The sequence below is a fragment of the Hoplias malabaricus genome, chromosome 10 (genome assembly GCF_029633855.1).
Source record: "Hoplias malabaricus isolate fHopMal1 chromosome 10, fHopMal1.hap1, whole genome shotgun sequence".
Taxonomy (NCBI): domain Eukaryota; kingdom Metazoa; phylum Chordata; class Actinopteri; order Characiformes; family Erythrinidae; genus Hoplias; species Hoplias malabaricus.
The window spans coordinates 25,929,499-25,944,428 of NC_089809.1; the positions used below are offsets into that span (position 1 = coordinate 25,929,499).

The 14,930-nt window shown below is 40.2% G+C and overlaps 1 protein-coding gene across 1 annotated transcript; it reads right to left on the minus strand.

Moving 5' to 3' along the window:
* Positions 1-8,351: 8,351 nt before the first annotated feature.
* Positions 8,352-14,473, minus strand: c1ql3a (complement component 1, q subcomponent-like 3a). The gene is made up of 2 exons (XM_066683245.1): positions 13,410-14,473; positions 8,352-9,993 (listed from the first exon to the last, which is right to left on the minus strand). The coding sequence occupies exons 1-2, from the start codon at positions 14,007-14,009 to the stop codon at positions 9,814-9,816; spliced, it is 780 nt and encodes a 259-aa protein (XP_066539342.1). The 5' UTR covers positions 14,010-14,473; the 3' UTR covers positions 8,352-9,813.
* Positions 14,474-14,930: the final 457 nt, after the last annotated feature.

Sequence of the window (14,930 nt, forward strand, 5' to 3'; positions counted from 1 at the left end):
AGAGAACTGTGTTTCCCCACAATCGTCAACATTTCCTTTAATGAAGCAATAATAATGTTTACCACTAAAGATAGCAAAAATATTTATGAATATATGTTTTTCTGCAATGTGTGCAAAATATTTTGTCTGATTAAACTTTAGTTATGGACCTGTATTTGAAACTGATTGTTCTTGGTTCTGGATTGTGGAGTACTGAGCAGAATTGTGAGCTTGACCTGTGTGCTGATGTTACAGGGGAGAGCTACCCTGTGCTCAGGTTGGAGTTACTGTGGTGTTGGTTTGGGCGGTAGTCCTCCTTGTTTGTAAATAAGTAGCACAGTATGTCAGCATTATAAATGCCCCTCAGATAAAATAGCACTCAGAAATAAAGCATACAGATTGATTTTACTCCTCCTCTCTCTGCTTCAGGCCTGCAATACTCGGCTGGCTTTTACCTTCCCGGTGAGATAAATGAGACGCAACATATTCCCTTGGCATTTTTATCAATTTGTATTGGTTTTTTATCCCGGAGACCTCTTTCTCTAGGTAATGGCACCTAGGGGTCCTTTCTGTGTATGAAAGAGTATGTTTGTGTGAGATGTGCGTGTGTTTGTACATTTGTATGTGTGTGTGTGTGTGTGTGTGTGTGTGTGTGTGTCTGAGAAAGAGAGAGACAGATGAAGAGGAAAAATAAAAATCAAAACCATTGACTATAACATGGATTCCAATGTGGTAATTACAATATAAACTGCAAACTAAATTTCATAATGTTGCCTTTAGAAATATTATACATTACAGACACACCTAATCATATTTATTTATATAATTTCAGATCAAAACTGCCATTTATTTATTTATTTATATTTAGGCTATAGACATTAACACACATTATACATACAGTAATTAATTTCCAAGCTGTGTCTATATTTTCTGTTTTATGTGTGCAATAGCCTACTCTGCATCAAAGAAATTATTTATTATTATATTACAGCATTCTTTACACCCAAAATCTTAACAGGACAATAATCAAGATACAATATTCATGATTAAATTCTTAAAATAAATATTTTCTCTCTGTTACTTCTCTGGCTTCTACGCCAGACGTTCTCAGGGCGACACACACTCACACATTCACTCACACACTCGCACCTATGAACACTTTTAAGTAGCCAATCCACCTACCAACATGATTTTGGACTGTGGGAGGAAACCGGAGCACCTAGAGAAAACACATGTGGACACGGGGAGACAACTCCAAAATCCTCACAGTGGCTCAAACCCACAACCTTCAGGGCTCTGTTGTGTGGTGGATCTGGAGTCTACCTAGAATCACTTGGCATAATATGGAAACAAACCCTGGAGGAGGATAATAAAATAACACTTTTTATAAATTTTTTGGGAATGTTACCTCACCATTTGCTAGCTCTCCAGGCTGTTTGTGTGCTTAAAACAGGTTAAATACATATGTAAATAAAGTGCCTAATGGCTTTTGTAGTTACCGTTGACGTTACTGGTTTAGACCTTACTGATTGGCTCTTAATGCTGAAGGGTGGGACTTTATCTGTAAACAGAATCCATGTTCAGCGGTATGAGAATTTCAACCGGTCATCGTTCCCTTATTTTTAAGAATAGTGTCCCTGTTGTGTCTGGAGCCCTGCCCTGTGTGTATCACTCATTTGAGTCACAGCGCTCATCATAATGCACAGATCTGATTGGCTGAATAGCCCCACGTGTGATATGCAGAAACACATGTGATTAGTCCAGTTTCCAGGAGCAATAAACCTGAACTGTAATCACTTCACTTAAAACAAACACTCTGTTTAAAATGAAACAGCTCTTAATATTTTATCAGTTACAGGTCCAGGTCTGGATAGGACAGCATCTGGGTCTGGACCCGAAACGAGTTCTGCCTATTTGTGACCCCTGCTCTACACTATTCATTTTCAGAGAGATTTTTAAAAGAGATATGAAATACAAGCATTTTATTTTGCAAGAAATGAGAACATTAAATGTAAATACAATGGATTTTTAAAAAGCCAAGAAGCAAAGTAGGACACCTAACAATCATGAAAGACCTTATGGGCTCCCAAATTTTACCATCAAATAAACAGTACTTAAAGCTTCCTCCTGAGAGATGGGACAAAAATCTAATTTTCCTCCAGCTCCAGATCAGAAAAATTCCACAGGTTTTTCTGTCCACAGATGACTCATTCAGTAAATCTGACAGAATATGTAAATTTCAAGAAGCTAAGTTTAAAACAGATTAAAAAAGATGAAAAGTTACAAATTAAACAGAAAAGCTGCTTTTGATCTTATACCATATATTTATATTCTGTATGATTTACTCCCACGCAACTTAGGCAGGTCTATTTTTCACCTCTACACCAGGCCTCCTTCGTTTACACATACAAACACGCACACCCTGAGAAAAGGAGAATGAGGAGAGCAGAGAAGTAGGATGAGGCTTTTCTGGGCCATCACAACATTCGGAATGAGGGGAAAAAATGGGAGCATCTGAGTCTGTGCTCATAGCGGCGTTTCAGCACAAAAGTCTTTGCAGACACAGTCGGAGGGGACTTTGTAATCCTGCTTTAATGGATCCTCAAAATTCAGCCACAAACCACAGCAGCTTTTCAACGGTACTCTTAGTCTGTGTCATATCTGTGGCCCTTGCTTTCTGTTGAACCTTTGTTTTGCATTTGAAACGCCTTATTTTCTGTTTCTTGGTTTAGTTCTGGTCACGTACTGATATGCTGTGTTAAAGATGCTGTGGTAATAGATGATGATTGCAGACGGTGTTCCACATTAAGGAAACAGATCAGGTGTTCTGTCTGGGCCTGATTCACTCTCTGCATTCCACAATGACCTTTTATAATCCAGCACTTTCATTTAGCTTTTTGCATAATTAGTTTAAGGAGCACTTCTAAAAGTGCACATCAACGTGAAACAGAGAACTGCCCCATACATTTAAATCACCAGCTGGTATTTGTTCAGTCACTCCTGTTTCAGTATCAAAATGCAGTTAGAAAGTACCACCTCTGAATCTCCCTGTCCCCCTTCTTTACTTTGAAGAGTCTGTGTCCTACATTTCACTTGTGTATGGTTGTTTTTCCCCCAAGGTTGACATATAATAACAAGAGTCCAAAATCCTTTGTACCAACTGACCAGTGACCATTGTCCACAGACATGAACATCTTTTCTTTATTCCTTAAGGAGGAGGTTGTTTTCCCCGCAGTGTCTTAGATAGGCAGAGTCTTGCATTTTACTCAGAAAACACTCAATGCTCAAACACATTTAATTGAAATTTAATATGAATGATAGGCTGTAACCTACCACATGCTGAATCGGCACATATATTTTTATGTCCTGGCTTTTGTGACATCACAAAATCAAATAATTTAAATAGATCTTAGTTTCAATGTGTAGAATGTACTTTCTATGTACAACATGTAGATAGCATGGATCTTACATATGGACACTTTAATAGTACTCAAACACTACAAATCTTTTTAATGTCAAATAAAGCATGAAACCAATGTCTCACAGTTGGATCAAAACCCAGTGTCTTTTTTTTTCTTTTCCTTTAAATTATATATAAAATTCATAATGAATAAACCAATATAAATGCACAGTTCCATGGGGTCTTAATGAAAGGTCTCTGGTTTGTTTGGTCAAAATACCACAAGAACTAAACAACACAACACGTTTCTCACCTAAAATGCTATGTTCAGAAAGACTGGTTTTAGTGCCTGTTCCTTTACATGAGAATGAGCCACAGCTGACTCACAAGCGCCCAGCAGCGAAGAGCAAAGAGCCGTTTTCCTCTGTTCTCATTTTTGCTATTTTATTAAGTATTCTCATCATTCATATATATATATGTTGTTTTATACCATGTTTACTGACAGACAGTTCAGGGGAAAAAAAAACCAAACTGGGAGGTTTACTGGGTGGGTAGGAGCTCCTGATCCCCCAATTACCATGTCCATTTTAGCTTAATGTAATGTATGATACTGCCTTCTACTGAAGTGTTACTATTTGGGAAAAAAAATGTTTTTTTTTTTTGTTAACTCCCTGAATGAGCATCAACTGCCAGTATTTTAAGCACGAGTTGTGAGTGAGGAGGAGACAGTGCAGCTCACCTCCAGTGCTGATGGCTATGTGTGGCTCCTCCTGTGGAGTGAGTTGTCACTAATTCTCACCGAGGAGCCAGCTGCTTTGATGAAGGACAGAGACTGGCGTCTGAACAGGTGGCTGCTCAGAGAGGAATCTTGCTGATGAATGACACCACACACAGGAGCAATCAGCACAAAGACACTCACACTATTACACCACTTTGTTATTTAGTGACGGAAATAGAAATGACAGTTGGATTTGTCAGATTCACATCGGAGGGTGTGCTCTCAACTGGAACTGTATCCACAGCTATGCAACTATGTCACCCCAGTTTTTTTGAAGATTTGTACAGTCAAGCAAAGCTCTTTAATGCCCCAATATGTTTGAAGATGTGAGGAAGTCATTACAGGTAATTAATGGAGCCTGCTCGCCATGCACTGTGCTGCTGGAGAACCAGTGACTAGAGCAAAGGTATTGATTCATTCTTTGGAAAAGGTCATTGTCAAAGCCATGGTTCATATAAGTGGCAGAGGAAAGATTGAATGATACAGTACAGCAGGAGGAAAGTGCTGTTGAGGTGTGAGGAAAAGCGAGGGAAGGAGGTAAATAGAGAAATGAAGTGAGAGGTAATAAAAGAGAGTGAGAGTGAGAGAGAGAGAGAGAGAGAGAGAGAGAGAGAAAGAGAGCACAGAGCAGAGGGACTGTTCTACTCATTAGAGAGGTTGGGGTTTATGTGAGGGATCTGCAGGGTCACTAAGTGTTCTACACCCACCAAGCTGACCCCTGCTTGACCCTTTACTGATTGGCCCACTCACAAACCTCTCAGAATCCAGTCTAAAAGACACAGACCGAGCCTTAGATCTTTGAACATCACAAGATACCAAACAAAGTAAAAGATCGCCATCAAGATAAAATGATTGTTTTTTATCACTCACAACATGTAAATTATGAATATAATTGTTGTTATTATTATTAAAGGGGGTGTCAGAGAAAACCACTTTTTTCCTCAAATAGAAATTTTCAATGTTTTTAGGACAGGTTGTTTGTAAATATATGAGTTCATAATTCAACATCCAGATTACTTAGAATACTGCACTGAAATCAGAGAACCTTGCTTTTAATTTCCAGTTAATATGGCTATAAAATTATTATTCTTTCTTTGGGAGAGGTTTTGAGGTTGTTAAATATTTATTTTTTTAATATATACATTATCCACTTGCATAAAAGAAGAGGGACAATAAAAAAACATTCCTGGGAATGCAACAGACATCCAATGCCAGGAGTCAAAGAGCACAAATGGCTTCACTCTCTTTGTGTGGGTAGGATGGTCCTTGCTCTTCCACTATCACAACACTAGACAGTATAGGTATCTACTTGCTGATCTGGGCAGTTAGTGTTCAGATCTCAACGTTGCTGAAAATATATTGTGATTACTTGAATTGGATTGTGTCATGATTTCTCTTTGAAATGTGCCATTCCATCACCTGGGGAATGTTAGCTAATACCATGCCTCACCTCCTTGCTGGCTCCACCCCCTGCCAATGACACTTAGCTGCAGGTATTTAGAGTCTCATCCACACTGCTACTTAAAAGAGAAGTTCAAGATTTCAATCAAAAATCACTTTTTATAAAACTCTGAGGATGTTTCCTCACCATTTGCTAGCTCTCCAATCTACTACTCTAGTGTGTTTATGGAGCGCTAGTGTCTGTAAACGGGTAAAAAAAAAATGTCTCTGTCCTGTATGCTAGGATTTCTCTCTGCTCATAGCATCTGGAGGTATTTAGACAATGAATAGAACCTTTGAGAAGCATGAACCAAGATGAGAATATTGCTTTATTACTGCCAATAGATGTATTTTTGCTGTATATGGAGATGACACTAAATCTAGGAGAGAGCAAACTGCATGAACGTAAACACAGACCTAAAGTGCAATAAAACTAAACAACAATAATTGAATTTCTTTGGTAATTTAAGCAGTAAATATAAATTACAGATAAGTTAAACTTTAACCATGTGCAAACAGTTGTATATTCCCCTCATACATACAGTTCCACCTTAAAAGATTCAGAACCTCTGAATGTAAACAAACCAGAGAACAGAATTTCTCCACAACTGTAGAAATTGCCGTTAACTTTTATTATTCCTTTATACCCGTTTGTAGATGTAACCTATTTAGAGAAAGCAACATTTTCACCATTGCCCACCCATTTAATTCAAATGCCCATTCAAAGATGATTAATAACTCCTCTGATTCAGCTACAGTTCTGAACATTAACCTTGTTGTCAGGTATTACTTTAAAAATTAAAAAAAAAAAAAAAATTGGTTGTTGGTATATTTTATGCATTTTTCTGAGCTGTTCCTTATGACACTGAACAAATAACTTATTTGAATAGAAATGCAATATTTAACTGGAAACTAAATCAATGATTTTTACACATACTACAAAAGCTCTAGAGCAGTTACAGATATTCCCATGAAGCATACATGTATGCCCAGAACCATTTATTTACCATGAATTATTCTGAAATACTGCAGTAGAAATGATATGCTTTTTAAACTGTAAATGTAAATATGCAAATGTTATAAATAAAAAAGTTTGGGAAAGTTCCAATGGGAAAAGAGTTGTTTTACCCTTGTGTTCCACAGAAGCCTTTTTCTGAACTGATGCTCAGGTTCAGAGGTGTAAGTCCATTGCATTGTCCTATCAGTCTGTTCTGTACTCCTCAATCCACTCTTCATCATCGGGCTCCTCTTCCTCTGTCTCCTTACAGGATTTATCTGAAGCTGAACACAGATGATACTGGGTGATGGGGACACTTCTAGAGCCCAAACGACTCACCCAGCTTATTAGAGTCTGTGAAACAAAACAAACAGCAAGTGAGAGTATGTGTGTGTGTGTGCACGCGTGTGTGTTTGTGTGTGGTTTGATCCATCCCCCACTGTGACCCTCAGACTGAGGCCAGCAAGGCCAGACTTTTCCCTCACACAAACCCAAACACTGTGGATCTGTGTGTGAATCTGAGATACTACTTAGAGCTTAGCTAACACCTCACTCCGTACAATACTATGCTCTTCTGCATAATACTCACATACATGTGAGTGATTATACTAGGCCTAGTTTCCCAAAAACATCTTGGTGTTAAGATCACCCTTACAAGTGAAGAGGTAGAGAGACAGTGTTCAGTACGCAAAAAGATTTGAGCAAGTACTGTGAACCTGAGAGACTGTATTAGATACTGTTATGGATCCATCTCAAATCCAGAAGTAGTCCCTGTATCAAGCAGTGTTCAAGGTGGAGTCACAGAAGGCTGCTCCAATGTGAAGGATCCTTCGTATGCAGCCAAGAAATGCAGCTTATGTTTGGAGAGATATGAAGGACGCAACAGACATATCCTTTGTGGCCCTTAGTTACCCACAATTCTCTGCGCACATACGGTGCGTTGGAGTAAATAAACAAGACACGCCAAAAAACGGACCTTCACACCTTGTAAAATGTAAGATAACAAATTAAGTAAATTATTTGTCTCCATATACCATATTTAATCAAAATGATTATTGGCATATTACAGTACCACAGAAAGCATACAGTAGTATGTTATTTTTAATCCCAGTTGTTTAAAGATTAAGTTTGAGTGTTTATAGGTTGAAGTATGAATTTTAATATTTTTTAGTAGTATTGTCTTGCAGGATAATCCTAATAAGCAAGTACAACTTATTTTAATTTACAGTCATATTAGTGCTTCTAGAGAGATAAAACCTTTCTGGTGACGTCACGACGCAGCCTACTTAGACGTTCCATTTAGATTGGGTGACTAAGAAGGAGTCTTCAGAGGACAGTCCTACCGAGGACACGTCCTACCTCAGCCACAGCCTAGGCTTTGGAATGCAGCTACAGGTGTCTTTCTCATAATGAATGCCTTAGTGAGAGCCATAAATGTTTCCTGGTTTATAATTGGTGCAGAGTCCCCACATTATGAGCAGCTTTTTAATAAAAGGGACAGACCCATGCCATTTACTTTTAAGAGCCTATTGAAAGGTTCTTTATGGAACAAAAGGTGGTTCTTAATTTGCTTTGCTCCATTGAAACCTATATTTTTGAGTCTGTAGATAAGTAAATGTATGTTCTGATCTGTTAAACATGCCACAGTCAATAACATTTCTTAGGAATGGAAGTACTTAGTAATGGCCATATAAAAACGAATTGTCCTTTTGGATATGTACAAGTCAGAGAAATACACATATAAGATCAAACTTCCATTTAATGAAAAAAGAAAGAATGTGATTAAACCGCATACAAATGAAGTGCACTCAATTTCAAATCCTCTGACCTGAAGTCATTGCACGCTATTTCATACATATTTCTGGAGGTGAAAGCGAGTGGAGGCAGTGATTTCAGCACACCATGGCCCAAAACACTGAGACGCTTCTGTGCTTTCCATACATTTGTATATTTGAGGGAGAAAAATAAATCAGTCACTACAATATGTACATAGAAAATAATCAGTAGTCACATTCGCTGACTCTCTTTTTTCCATAGATACACATTTACATATCCACACACATTCTGCATAGTGATCTCAATTTATCACACAGCACAATCTGCCTCTGTTCATTTGTGTCTATGTTGAAAGAAGACAAGATTTCTACTAAATGAGCCTTTGCCCCACTGCAAGATCTGATCTGTTTTAATATAGTACTTTTGATATATGGAGATTTAAAAAAAAATTAAAGTGGCTATACTGAAGTTGTAAACAACTCTGGTTGGAGTAATTCATCAAAAGACATGCTGTACTGTAGCTCACCTATCAGAAATACCTGTTTGAAAGACCAGCTCATATTCTACACCTCCTGAACCCAACAAACACTCAGTCGACATTTAACAACATGTTCTAAAATTCAGTCATTTTACTGTAGACAAGTAATGAATCAGCAGAGGTAACATGGGTTATGATATGATACTGCACCTTGACCATAACCCTGCAGCTGAAGTTTGACTTGATATAATGAGGACCTCTTCTACATCTGATACTGAGCATTGTGCTGTCCTGGCTCCTGGCTTTCTGCTCGAGACTAATGCATAAAAGAGCAACTCTTAATATGAACTCGACTATGTAAGATCAGAGTTACACATGATTCACAAACTATAGACTGGACGAGCTTTAGGCAGCAGAGGAACTGGAAGGATGATGGTAAAGCTTCATAAGCAACAAGTATTTGAATCATGGGCATAATCTTTTGTTAACATTATTGCACACACTGGCGTGTTATAAAAAGTCTCTTATGATTAGACTTTGTTGGCAATTTTACAGTACACAAGAAACTGCTTTGGTGATTAAAAGAAGGAAAACGCTATTCATTAGAGATTAGTATTTGCTGTTGTTTTTGTTGTTGATGATGTTGTCCTGCTTGTTCCATTTCCACATTGGCTTGACTTGCACTTGTCTTTCCCACAGACTTGACTCAATCTCATTTTTGAATTGAGACGTGGAAGACACAGGGGACAGCCTTCTTCTCACGCGCAGCCCCCCATGCACACGTCCTCACCAACAACTTCTGGAGCTCCAGAATGGCGCAGATGAGGGAGTGTGTCATCTGCCTCCGAGAACAGTGGGGTTTGAAAAAAAGGAATACAGAAGGGAGGGGGATAGTGAGGAGTTTGGAGCAGCTCTGGGGCGGAGTGGGGGGCAGGGGGCAGGGGAACGGAGAGGGCTATGTTGTCCTAGTCGGCGTAGATGATAAAGCCAGAGAAGGTGCTGTATTTGTTGTTGTTGCCCCCGTGGGCTTTGCCTCCGTCCAGTTTGATGTAAACCTCATCCCCAGGCTCCAGGTGCAGCACTGCACTGTTACTGGCGTAGTCGTAGTTCTGGTCCGCATCCTGGGCAATGGCACTGGCGCGGACCTTCACAGGGAAAATTGGAGTTACTCAAATGTCACAGAGTGGAAATATGTGTTAAATAATAGTCATAGTGTGAAAAATACGAGTTACACAAAAATCATAGATTGGAAATATTACACAAACATCACAGAGTGAGTTAGACAACATCACAGAGTGGAACTATGAGTTAGAATAACATTGTTGAGAGGTAATATGAGTTAGACAAACATCACAGAGTGGAAATGTGAGTTAGACAATGTCATAGATTGAGTTAGACAAATAACACAGAGTGGATATATGAGTTAGACAAATGCCATAGAATGAAAATATGACTTAGACAAACATTACAGAGTGGAAATACACATTAGACAAATGTCACAGCGTGGAAATATGAGTATGTAAAATGTAACAGAGTAGAAATGCAATTTAGCTGTCATCAGAGATGTAAATATACATTTTACACACATCACAAAGTAAAAATATGTGTCTGACACAGTGTGGAAATATATTAGACAAACATCACAGAGTGAAATTAGGAGTATCATGGCATAGCATGTAATTCAACTCAATTTTCATGTCGATAGCACTTTTTACAGCTGGCATTTTCACAAATAAGGTTTGTACAATTCTGAGTCCTAGCCCCAAGTGAATGTCACAGAAGGGACAGTGGCATTGAGCATAAAGAAGATACTTTAAGAGGAACCAAGACTCAAACATGGGATCCATTTACTTTGGGTCACAGCAAAATGAAATTAGCATTTCAATATGTTTACATGAATGCTTCTGAAAAACTGCAATGCTAACTCTACACCCAAACAAGGTCTAATGCTAACTCTAACCACGTGACAGATAAATGTCTTTGGGTCGAGGTGACAAACCTGTTTTACCAGAGGCACAGGGGTTACATGTCTGAGTTAATCAAAAGTCTAAAAATGTAATAAAATGTGCTAGTAAAATAACTAACAGTGAAAATATCTCTGTGTATAATTATGAGTTATTCAGATCTCACAGAGTGTAAATATCTGGTATTCAGATATTTCAGTGTTTATGAGTTATTCATAAGTCTCAATGTGAATATTATGGCAAGATGCTTTAGCCTGTAATGACACCAGCAATGTCATGTCATATTAACATATTATCCTTAATATACTTTTGACTAGTCATATGTCACCATTGATTTATATGGGATTTTATTCGCTCTTGTCTATAATTACATATTACAAGTGTCCAATTACATATTTCCTAACAAAGGTTGCAGTTGCAGGTACCTACAGAGTAATTGTGACTAGTATAATGTGCAGGCCACATCTATCTGTACAAGACACAACTCGTAAGCACCAGAAGAATAAAAATTGACGGTAGTCGTTGCGTCACGCAGAATGTGCATGTCCGCAGAATGTAAACCTCTCTGCGTTCAGGAGCGTCGCAGAGCCTCTACTTTAGACTCTGGTGGGAATTAAGACAAACCAGAAATGTTTTATGAGAACAGTACAGTAATATTAACAACCAGGCCTTTAATAATCCTGCACAGATCAGTGACAAACTCCAGATCAGGGCACTGTTGCTATTTATTAACTTGCTAATAAAAAGGTCCAGGGCCTCGTGCGCAGCTGCAGAGAGGGCGACAGGAAGAGCGGGGAAGGGGAACTCGGGAAAAAAAAAGATATCCGCGATGAACATTTTAAATATTAATAAACATCGTGTCAGTCTCCAACGTCATTATCAACAACACCAATAAAACAATAAATAAACAAATATATTATTGATGAAATTACTATTATTAGTAGTAGTAGTATTAGTATTATTATTGTTGTTTTATTATTAATAATAATAATAATACATATTTTTATTGCTCCCAGTGTCTAAATATTTTTTTCTCGGCGGGAAAATCAGAGTAAAGGCGCGTACAGCGCTGGACAGAAAGGTGAAGCGCTGCTGAAGCGGATGTAACAAAAATCAAAGTGTCTCCGTGGTTTTTAAAGTGTCGCTGTGTGTGATGAGCTGATGTGGAGTAAGCGCCCCCCCCCACCCCCCTCTTCCCCAGGGGACCACTCTCATATCAGTCTGAACGGGGCGCGAGACACTGACACTCACTCAGCGGCGCGCGACTCCTAATTGCCCTCACTTACAGTAATGACACAACCTCACAATAACCGGCCACTTACACACGAGTGACGAACTGACCGAACAGGGCATTAGTAACGAAATAATACAGCGATGACCAATTAATGCCTTAATGACAAAATGAAATAATTCAGAATGACCCAAAAAAGCATTAATGACCACAGTATGTGAAAAAAACAGTGGGGGAAAAATGATACAATTAAATATTAGTGACCAAAACATGGAATCACTAACCAACTAATAAAAAGACCAAATAACTCAACAATGAAAGAACAGTACGATAGTTGAAATGCAAATGTGTGAGTTGAAGAAAAAAAACCTGAAACTGTCCTATAATCATACAAATAACGTGCGACTGAAAAGCAATATTTACCAAACAATATCTACAACGCTTTTCATCATCTCGAGGAGAAACTTTCTTACTTACACCAAACACACAATGAAAAACCCCAGAAACAATAAGACCACATGTATTAAAAATAACACTGCTCTTCTAAAAGACATAGGAATGGTTCAACTGGTCATTAATTAGGTTACAAACATATTAATATGATTAATAAATATTTAACACGGGCCAAAAAGAACACCAGTCATCTACACTAAGACTTTTATAATTACTAATGTCCCTGTGAACACTGTGGATCAGCATTAGACAGATATTTACAGCTATAGGCAAAACAGCTATGTCGATCATTTCTGTTCTTGGGTTGCCTTTTTTTTAATGTCTTTAAATAGTTTATATAACATAATAAACCCGCGACCCTGAACTGGATAAGCGGTTACAGATAATGAATGAATGAATGAATGAATGAATGTATGAATGAACATTATTAAACTAAACTTTCGGCTGACACTGGCGTGGGGAGAACCTTTAGCAGCTTTAACTAGAGTAAATGTCGACCGTATTCTTATGCAGTTCTATATTAATATTGTATTGTTTATGGTTTTGTACCTAGGCCTAAAAAGATATGAACCGCAAAATAGAACGATGTTCCTTTAAGGCACACAACAAGGAGGACCTTAAGACGGACCTCAGAGAAGGCATTTACATCACAGTCTGACCGCTTCTTTTTATAGTTCTATACAAAACCATGTTCCTTTGTCTGGTTAATTGCTTTATTTCTATGATTAAAAATCATGGTAAAAAGGTCCTACTGTTAAAAGAACCTCTATCCAGGACCATGTGGAACCCCTCTTGTGAGGGGGGCCGGTGAATTATTGTAAATGTATTGTTAATTGCTACCGACAAAAGTTTGGTAAAGCTTCCTCTGTCCAGTGCAGCGTCCACTCCTCCTCCCGCTGCGCCTGGTTCTCACCTGGGTGTTTTTGCAGAGGTCAGCCCACATGCTTGTCCCGTCCCCACCGCGCATCAGCACGTGGTAAGTGAAGAAGTAGATGCCCGGGATGGAGCAGGTGAACTTGCCGGTGCTGGGGTCGTAGTGGTTGCCCAGGTTCGTAACAACGTCGTCAAACTTGAGCAGCTCGTAGCCCTCGTGCTGCTTCTTGAGTCCGGCGTAAAAGGCGATCTTGGGCACGGTGCTGTAGGTGGCGGCGCTGATGGCTCCCGCCGCGTTTGGTCCAGGGGGTCCGGGTAACCCTGGGCGCCCCGGCTCGCCTCGCTCTCCGGCCGGTCCCGGGGGTCCAGGTGGTCCCGGGGGTCCTGGTTCTCCGGGAGGTCCTCGGGGCCCCGCTTTCCCTGGCCGGCCCGGCTCCCCTTTGGGCCCCTGGATGAAGGTGGGCAGCGACTGTACGAGGCCGCCGTCCCGCGCCGAGTCCGCTGCCGTGGCCGCGCTGGTGGGCGACTTGGTGCCGTAGGGGTCGCACACCATTCGGCAGGTGCCTAGCATTTCGTAGTGCGCCGCGCTGCCCGCAGAGCTGACAAGCACCGGGATGAGGACCACCAGCAGCAGCACCATGACCACTCCCAGCGCCCCGGCCGCGATCAGCCGCCTCCTGCCCACCAGCCTGCTGAGAGCCGGCCGCTCCTCTTGTCTGCTTTTGGGCGAAATCTTGCTGGTTGATGAGGGTCTCCTTAAAAGAGAAAAAAAAGCCCCCCACTTTGCTTTGTCGTTAATGTTAATGAGCCGCTGTTTGGGCAGCCCCCCGCTTTCCTTTTTTTCCTGCTTAACTTTTTTTCTGCTGATGTTTGCTTATTCAAGTCTCGCTGAAAAGTTTGCGCGCGCTGATTTGGAGCGAGCCGCGTCCTCGGTCTCTCTCTCTCGCTCTCTGTGGCGCGCGGAGGGACGGGGGCGCGCAGTTGGAGCACACAGCGCTCCTCAATCTCCACCGAGGCGCTTTTAAAGTGCTCCCGCGCGCTCACGGGAACGAGCAGACAGCACGAGAGAAGAGCAGAGGGAGGGATTCGCCTCCTTCACTCACACGCACATTCACACAGATGAAGATCAGGAGAGCCCGTGCGAGCGCACCGATAGAAAGGGAGTGGGGGGGAGGTGGAGAAGGGTGGAGAGAGAGGGAAGCAGGAGGGGAGAGAGAGAGAGAGAGAGCGAGAGAGAGAGAGAGAGAGGGAGCAAGGGAGAGAATGAGAGTGAAAGAGGGCTGGAGAACAAGCTTAGAACAAACAGAACCATCCAAGGCAATTAAAACTATCCCAAATGTAATATCTTAGACACATCTAGCATCAAGCAGAATTCATTATTCATTCAGTTATTAAACAGCTGTTAATTTGTCAGTTCATTCACTCATTCATAATCCATTTAGTCATCTTTCCTTGTAAATGGTCTTTTCATTCATTAATTTACTCATCCATTTGTTCATTATTTTTTATTCGTTCAATTGTCCACCTCATATTCAACCATCCATCCACCCATGGTGCCTAA

Excerpts from the sequence above, each read along its gene's own strand:
- c1ql3a (XM_066683245.1), bottom strand. The coding sequence starts at position 14,009 with ATGGTGCTGCTGCTGGTGGTCCTCATCCCGGTGCTTGTCAGCTCTGCG. Across the intron at positions 9,994-13,409 it reads ACCTCTGCAAAAACACCCAG|GTCCGCGCCAGTGCCATTGC; the intron begins GTGAGAACCAGG and ends TTCCCTGTGAAG.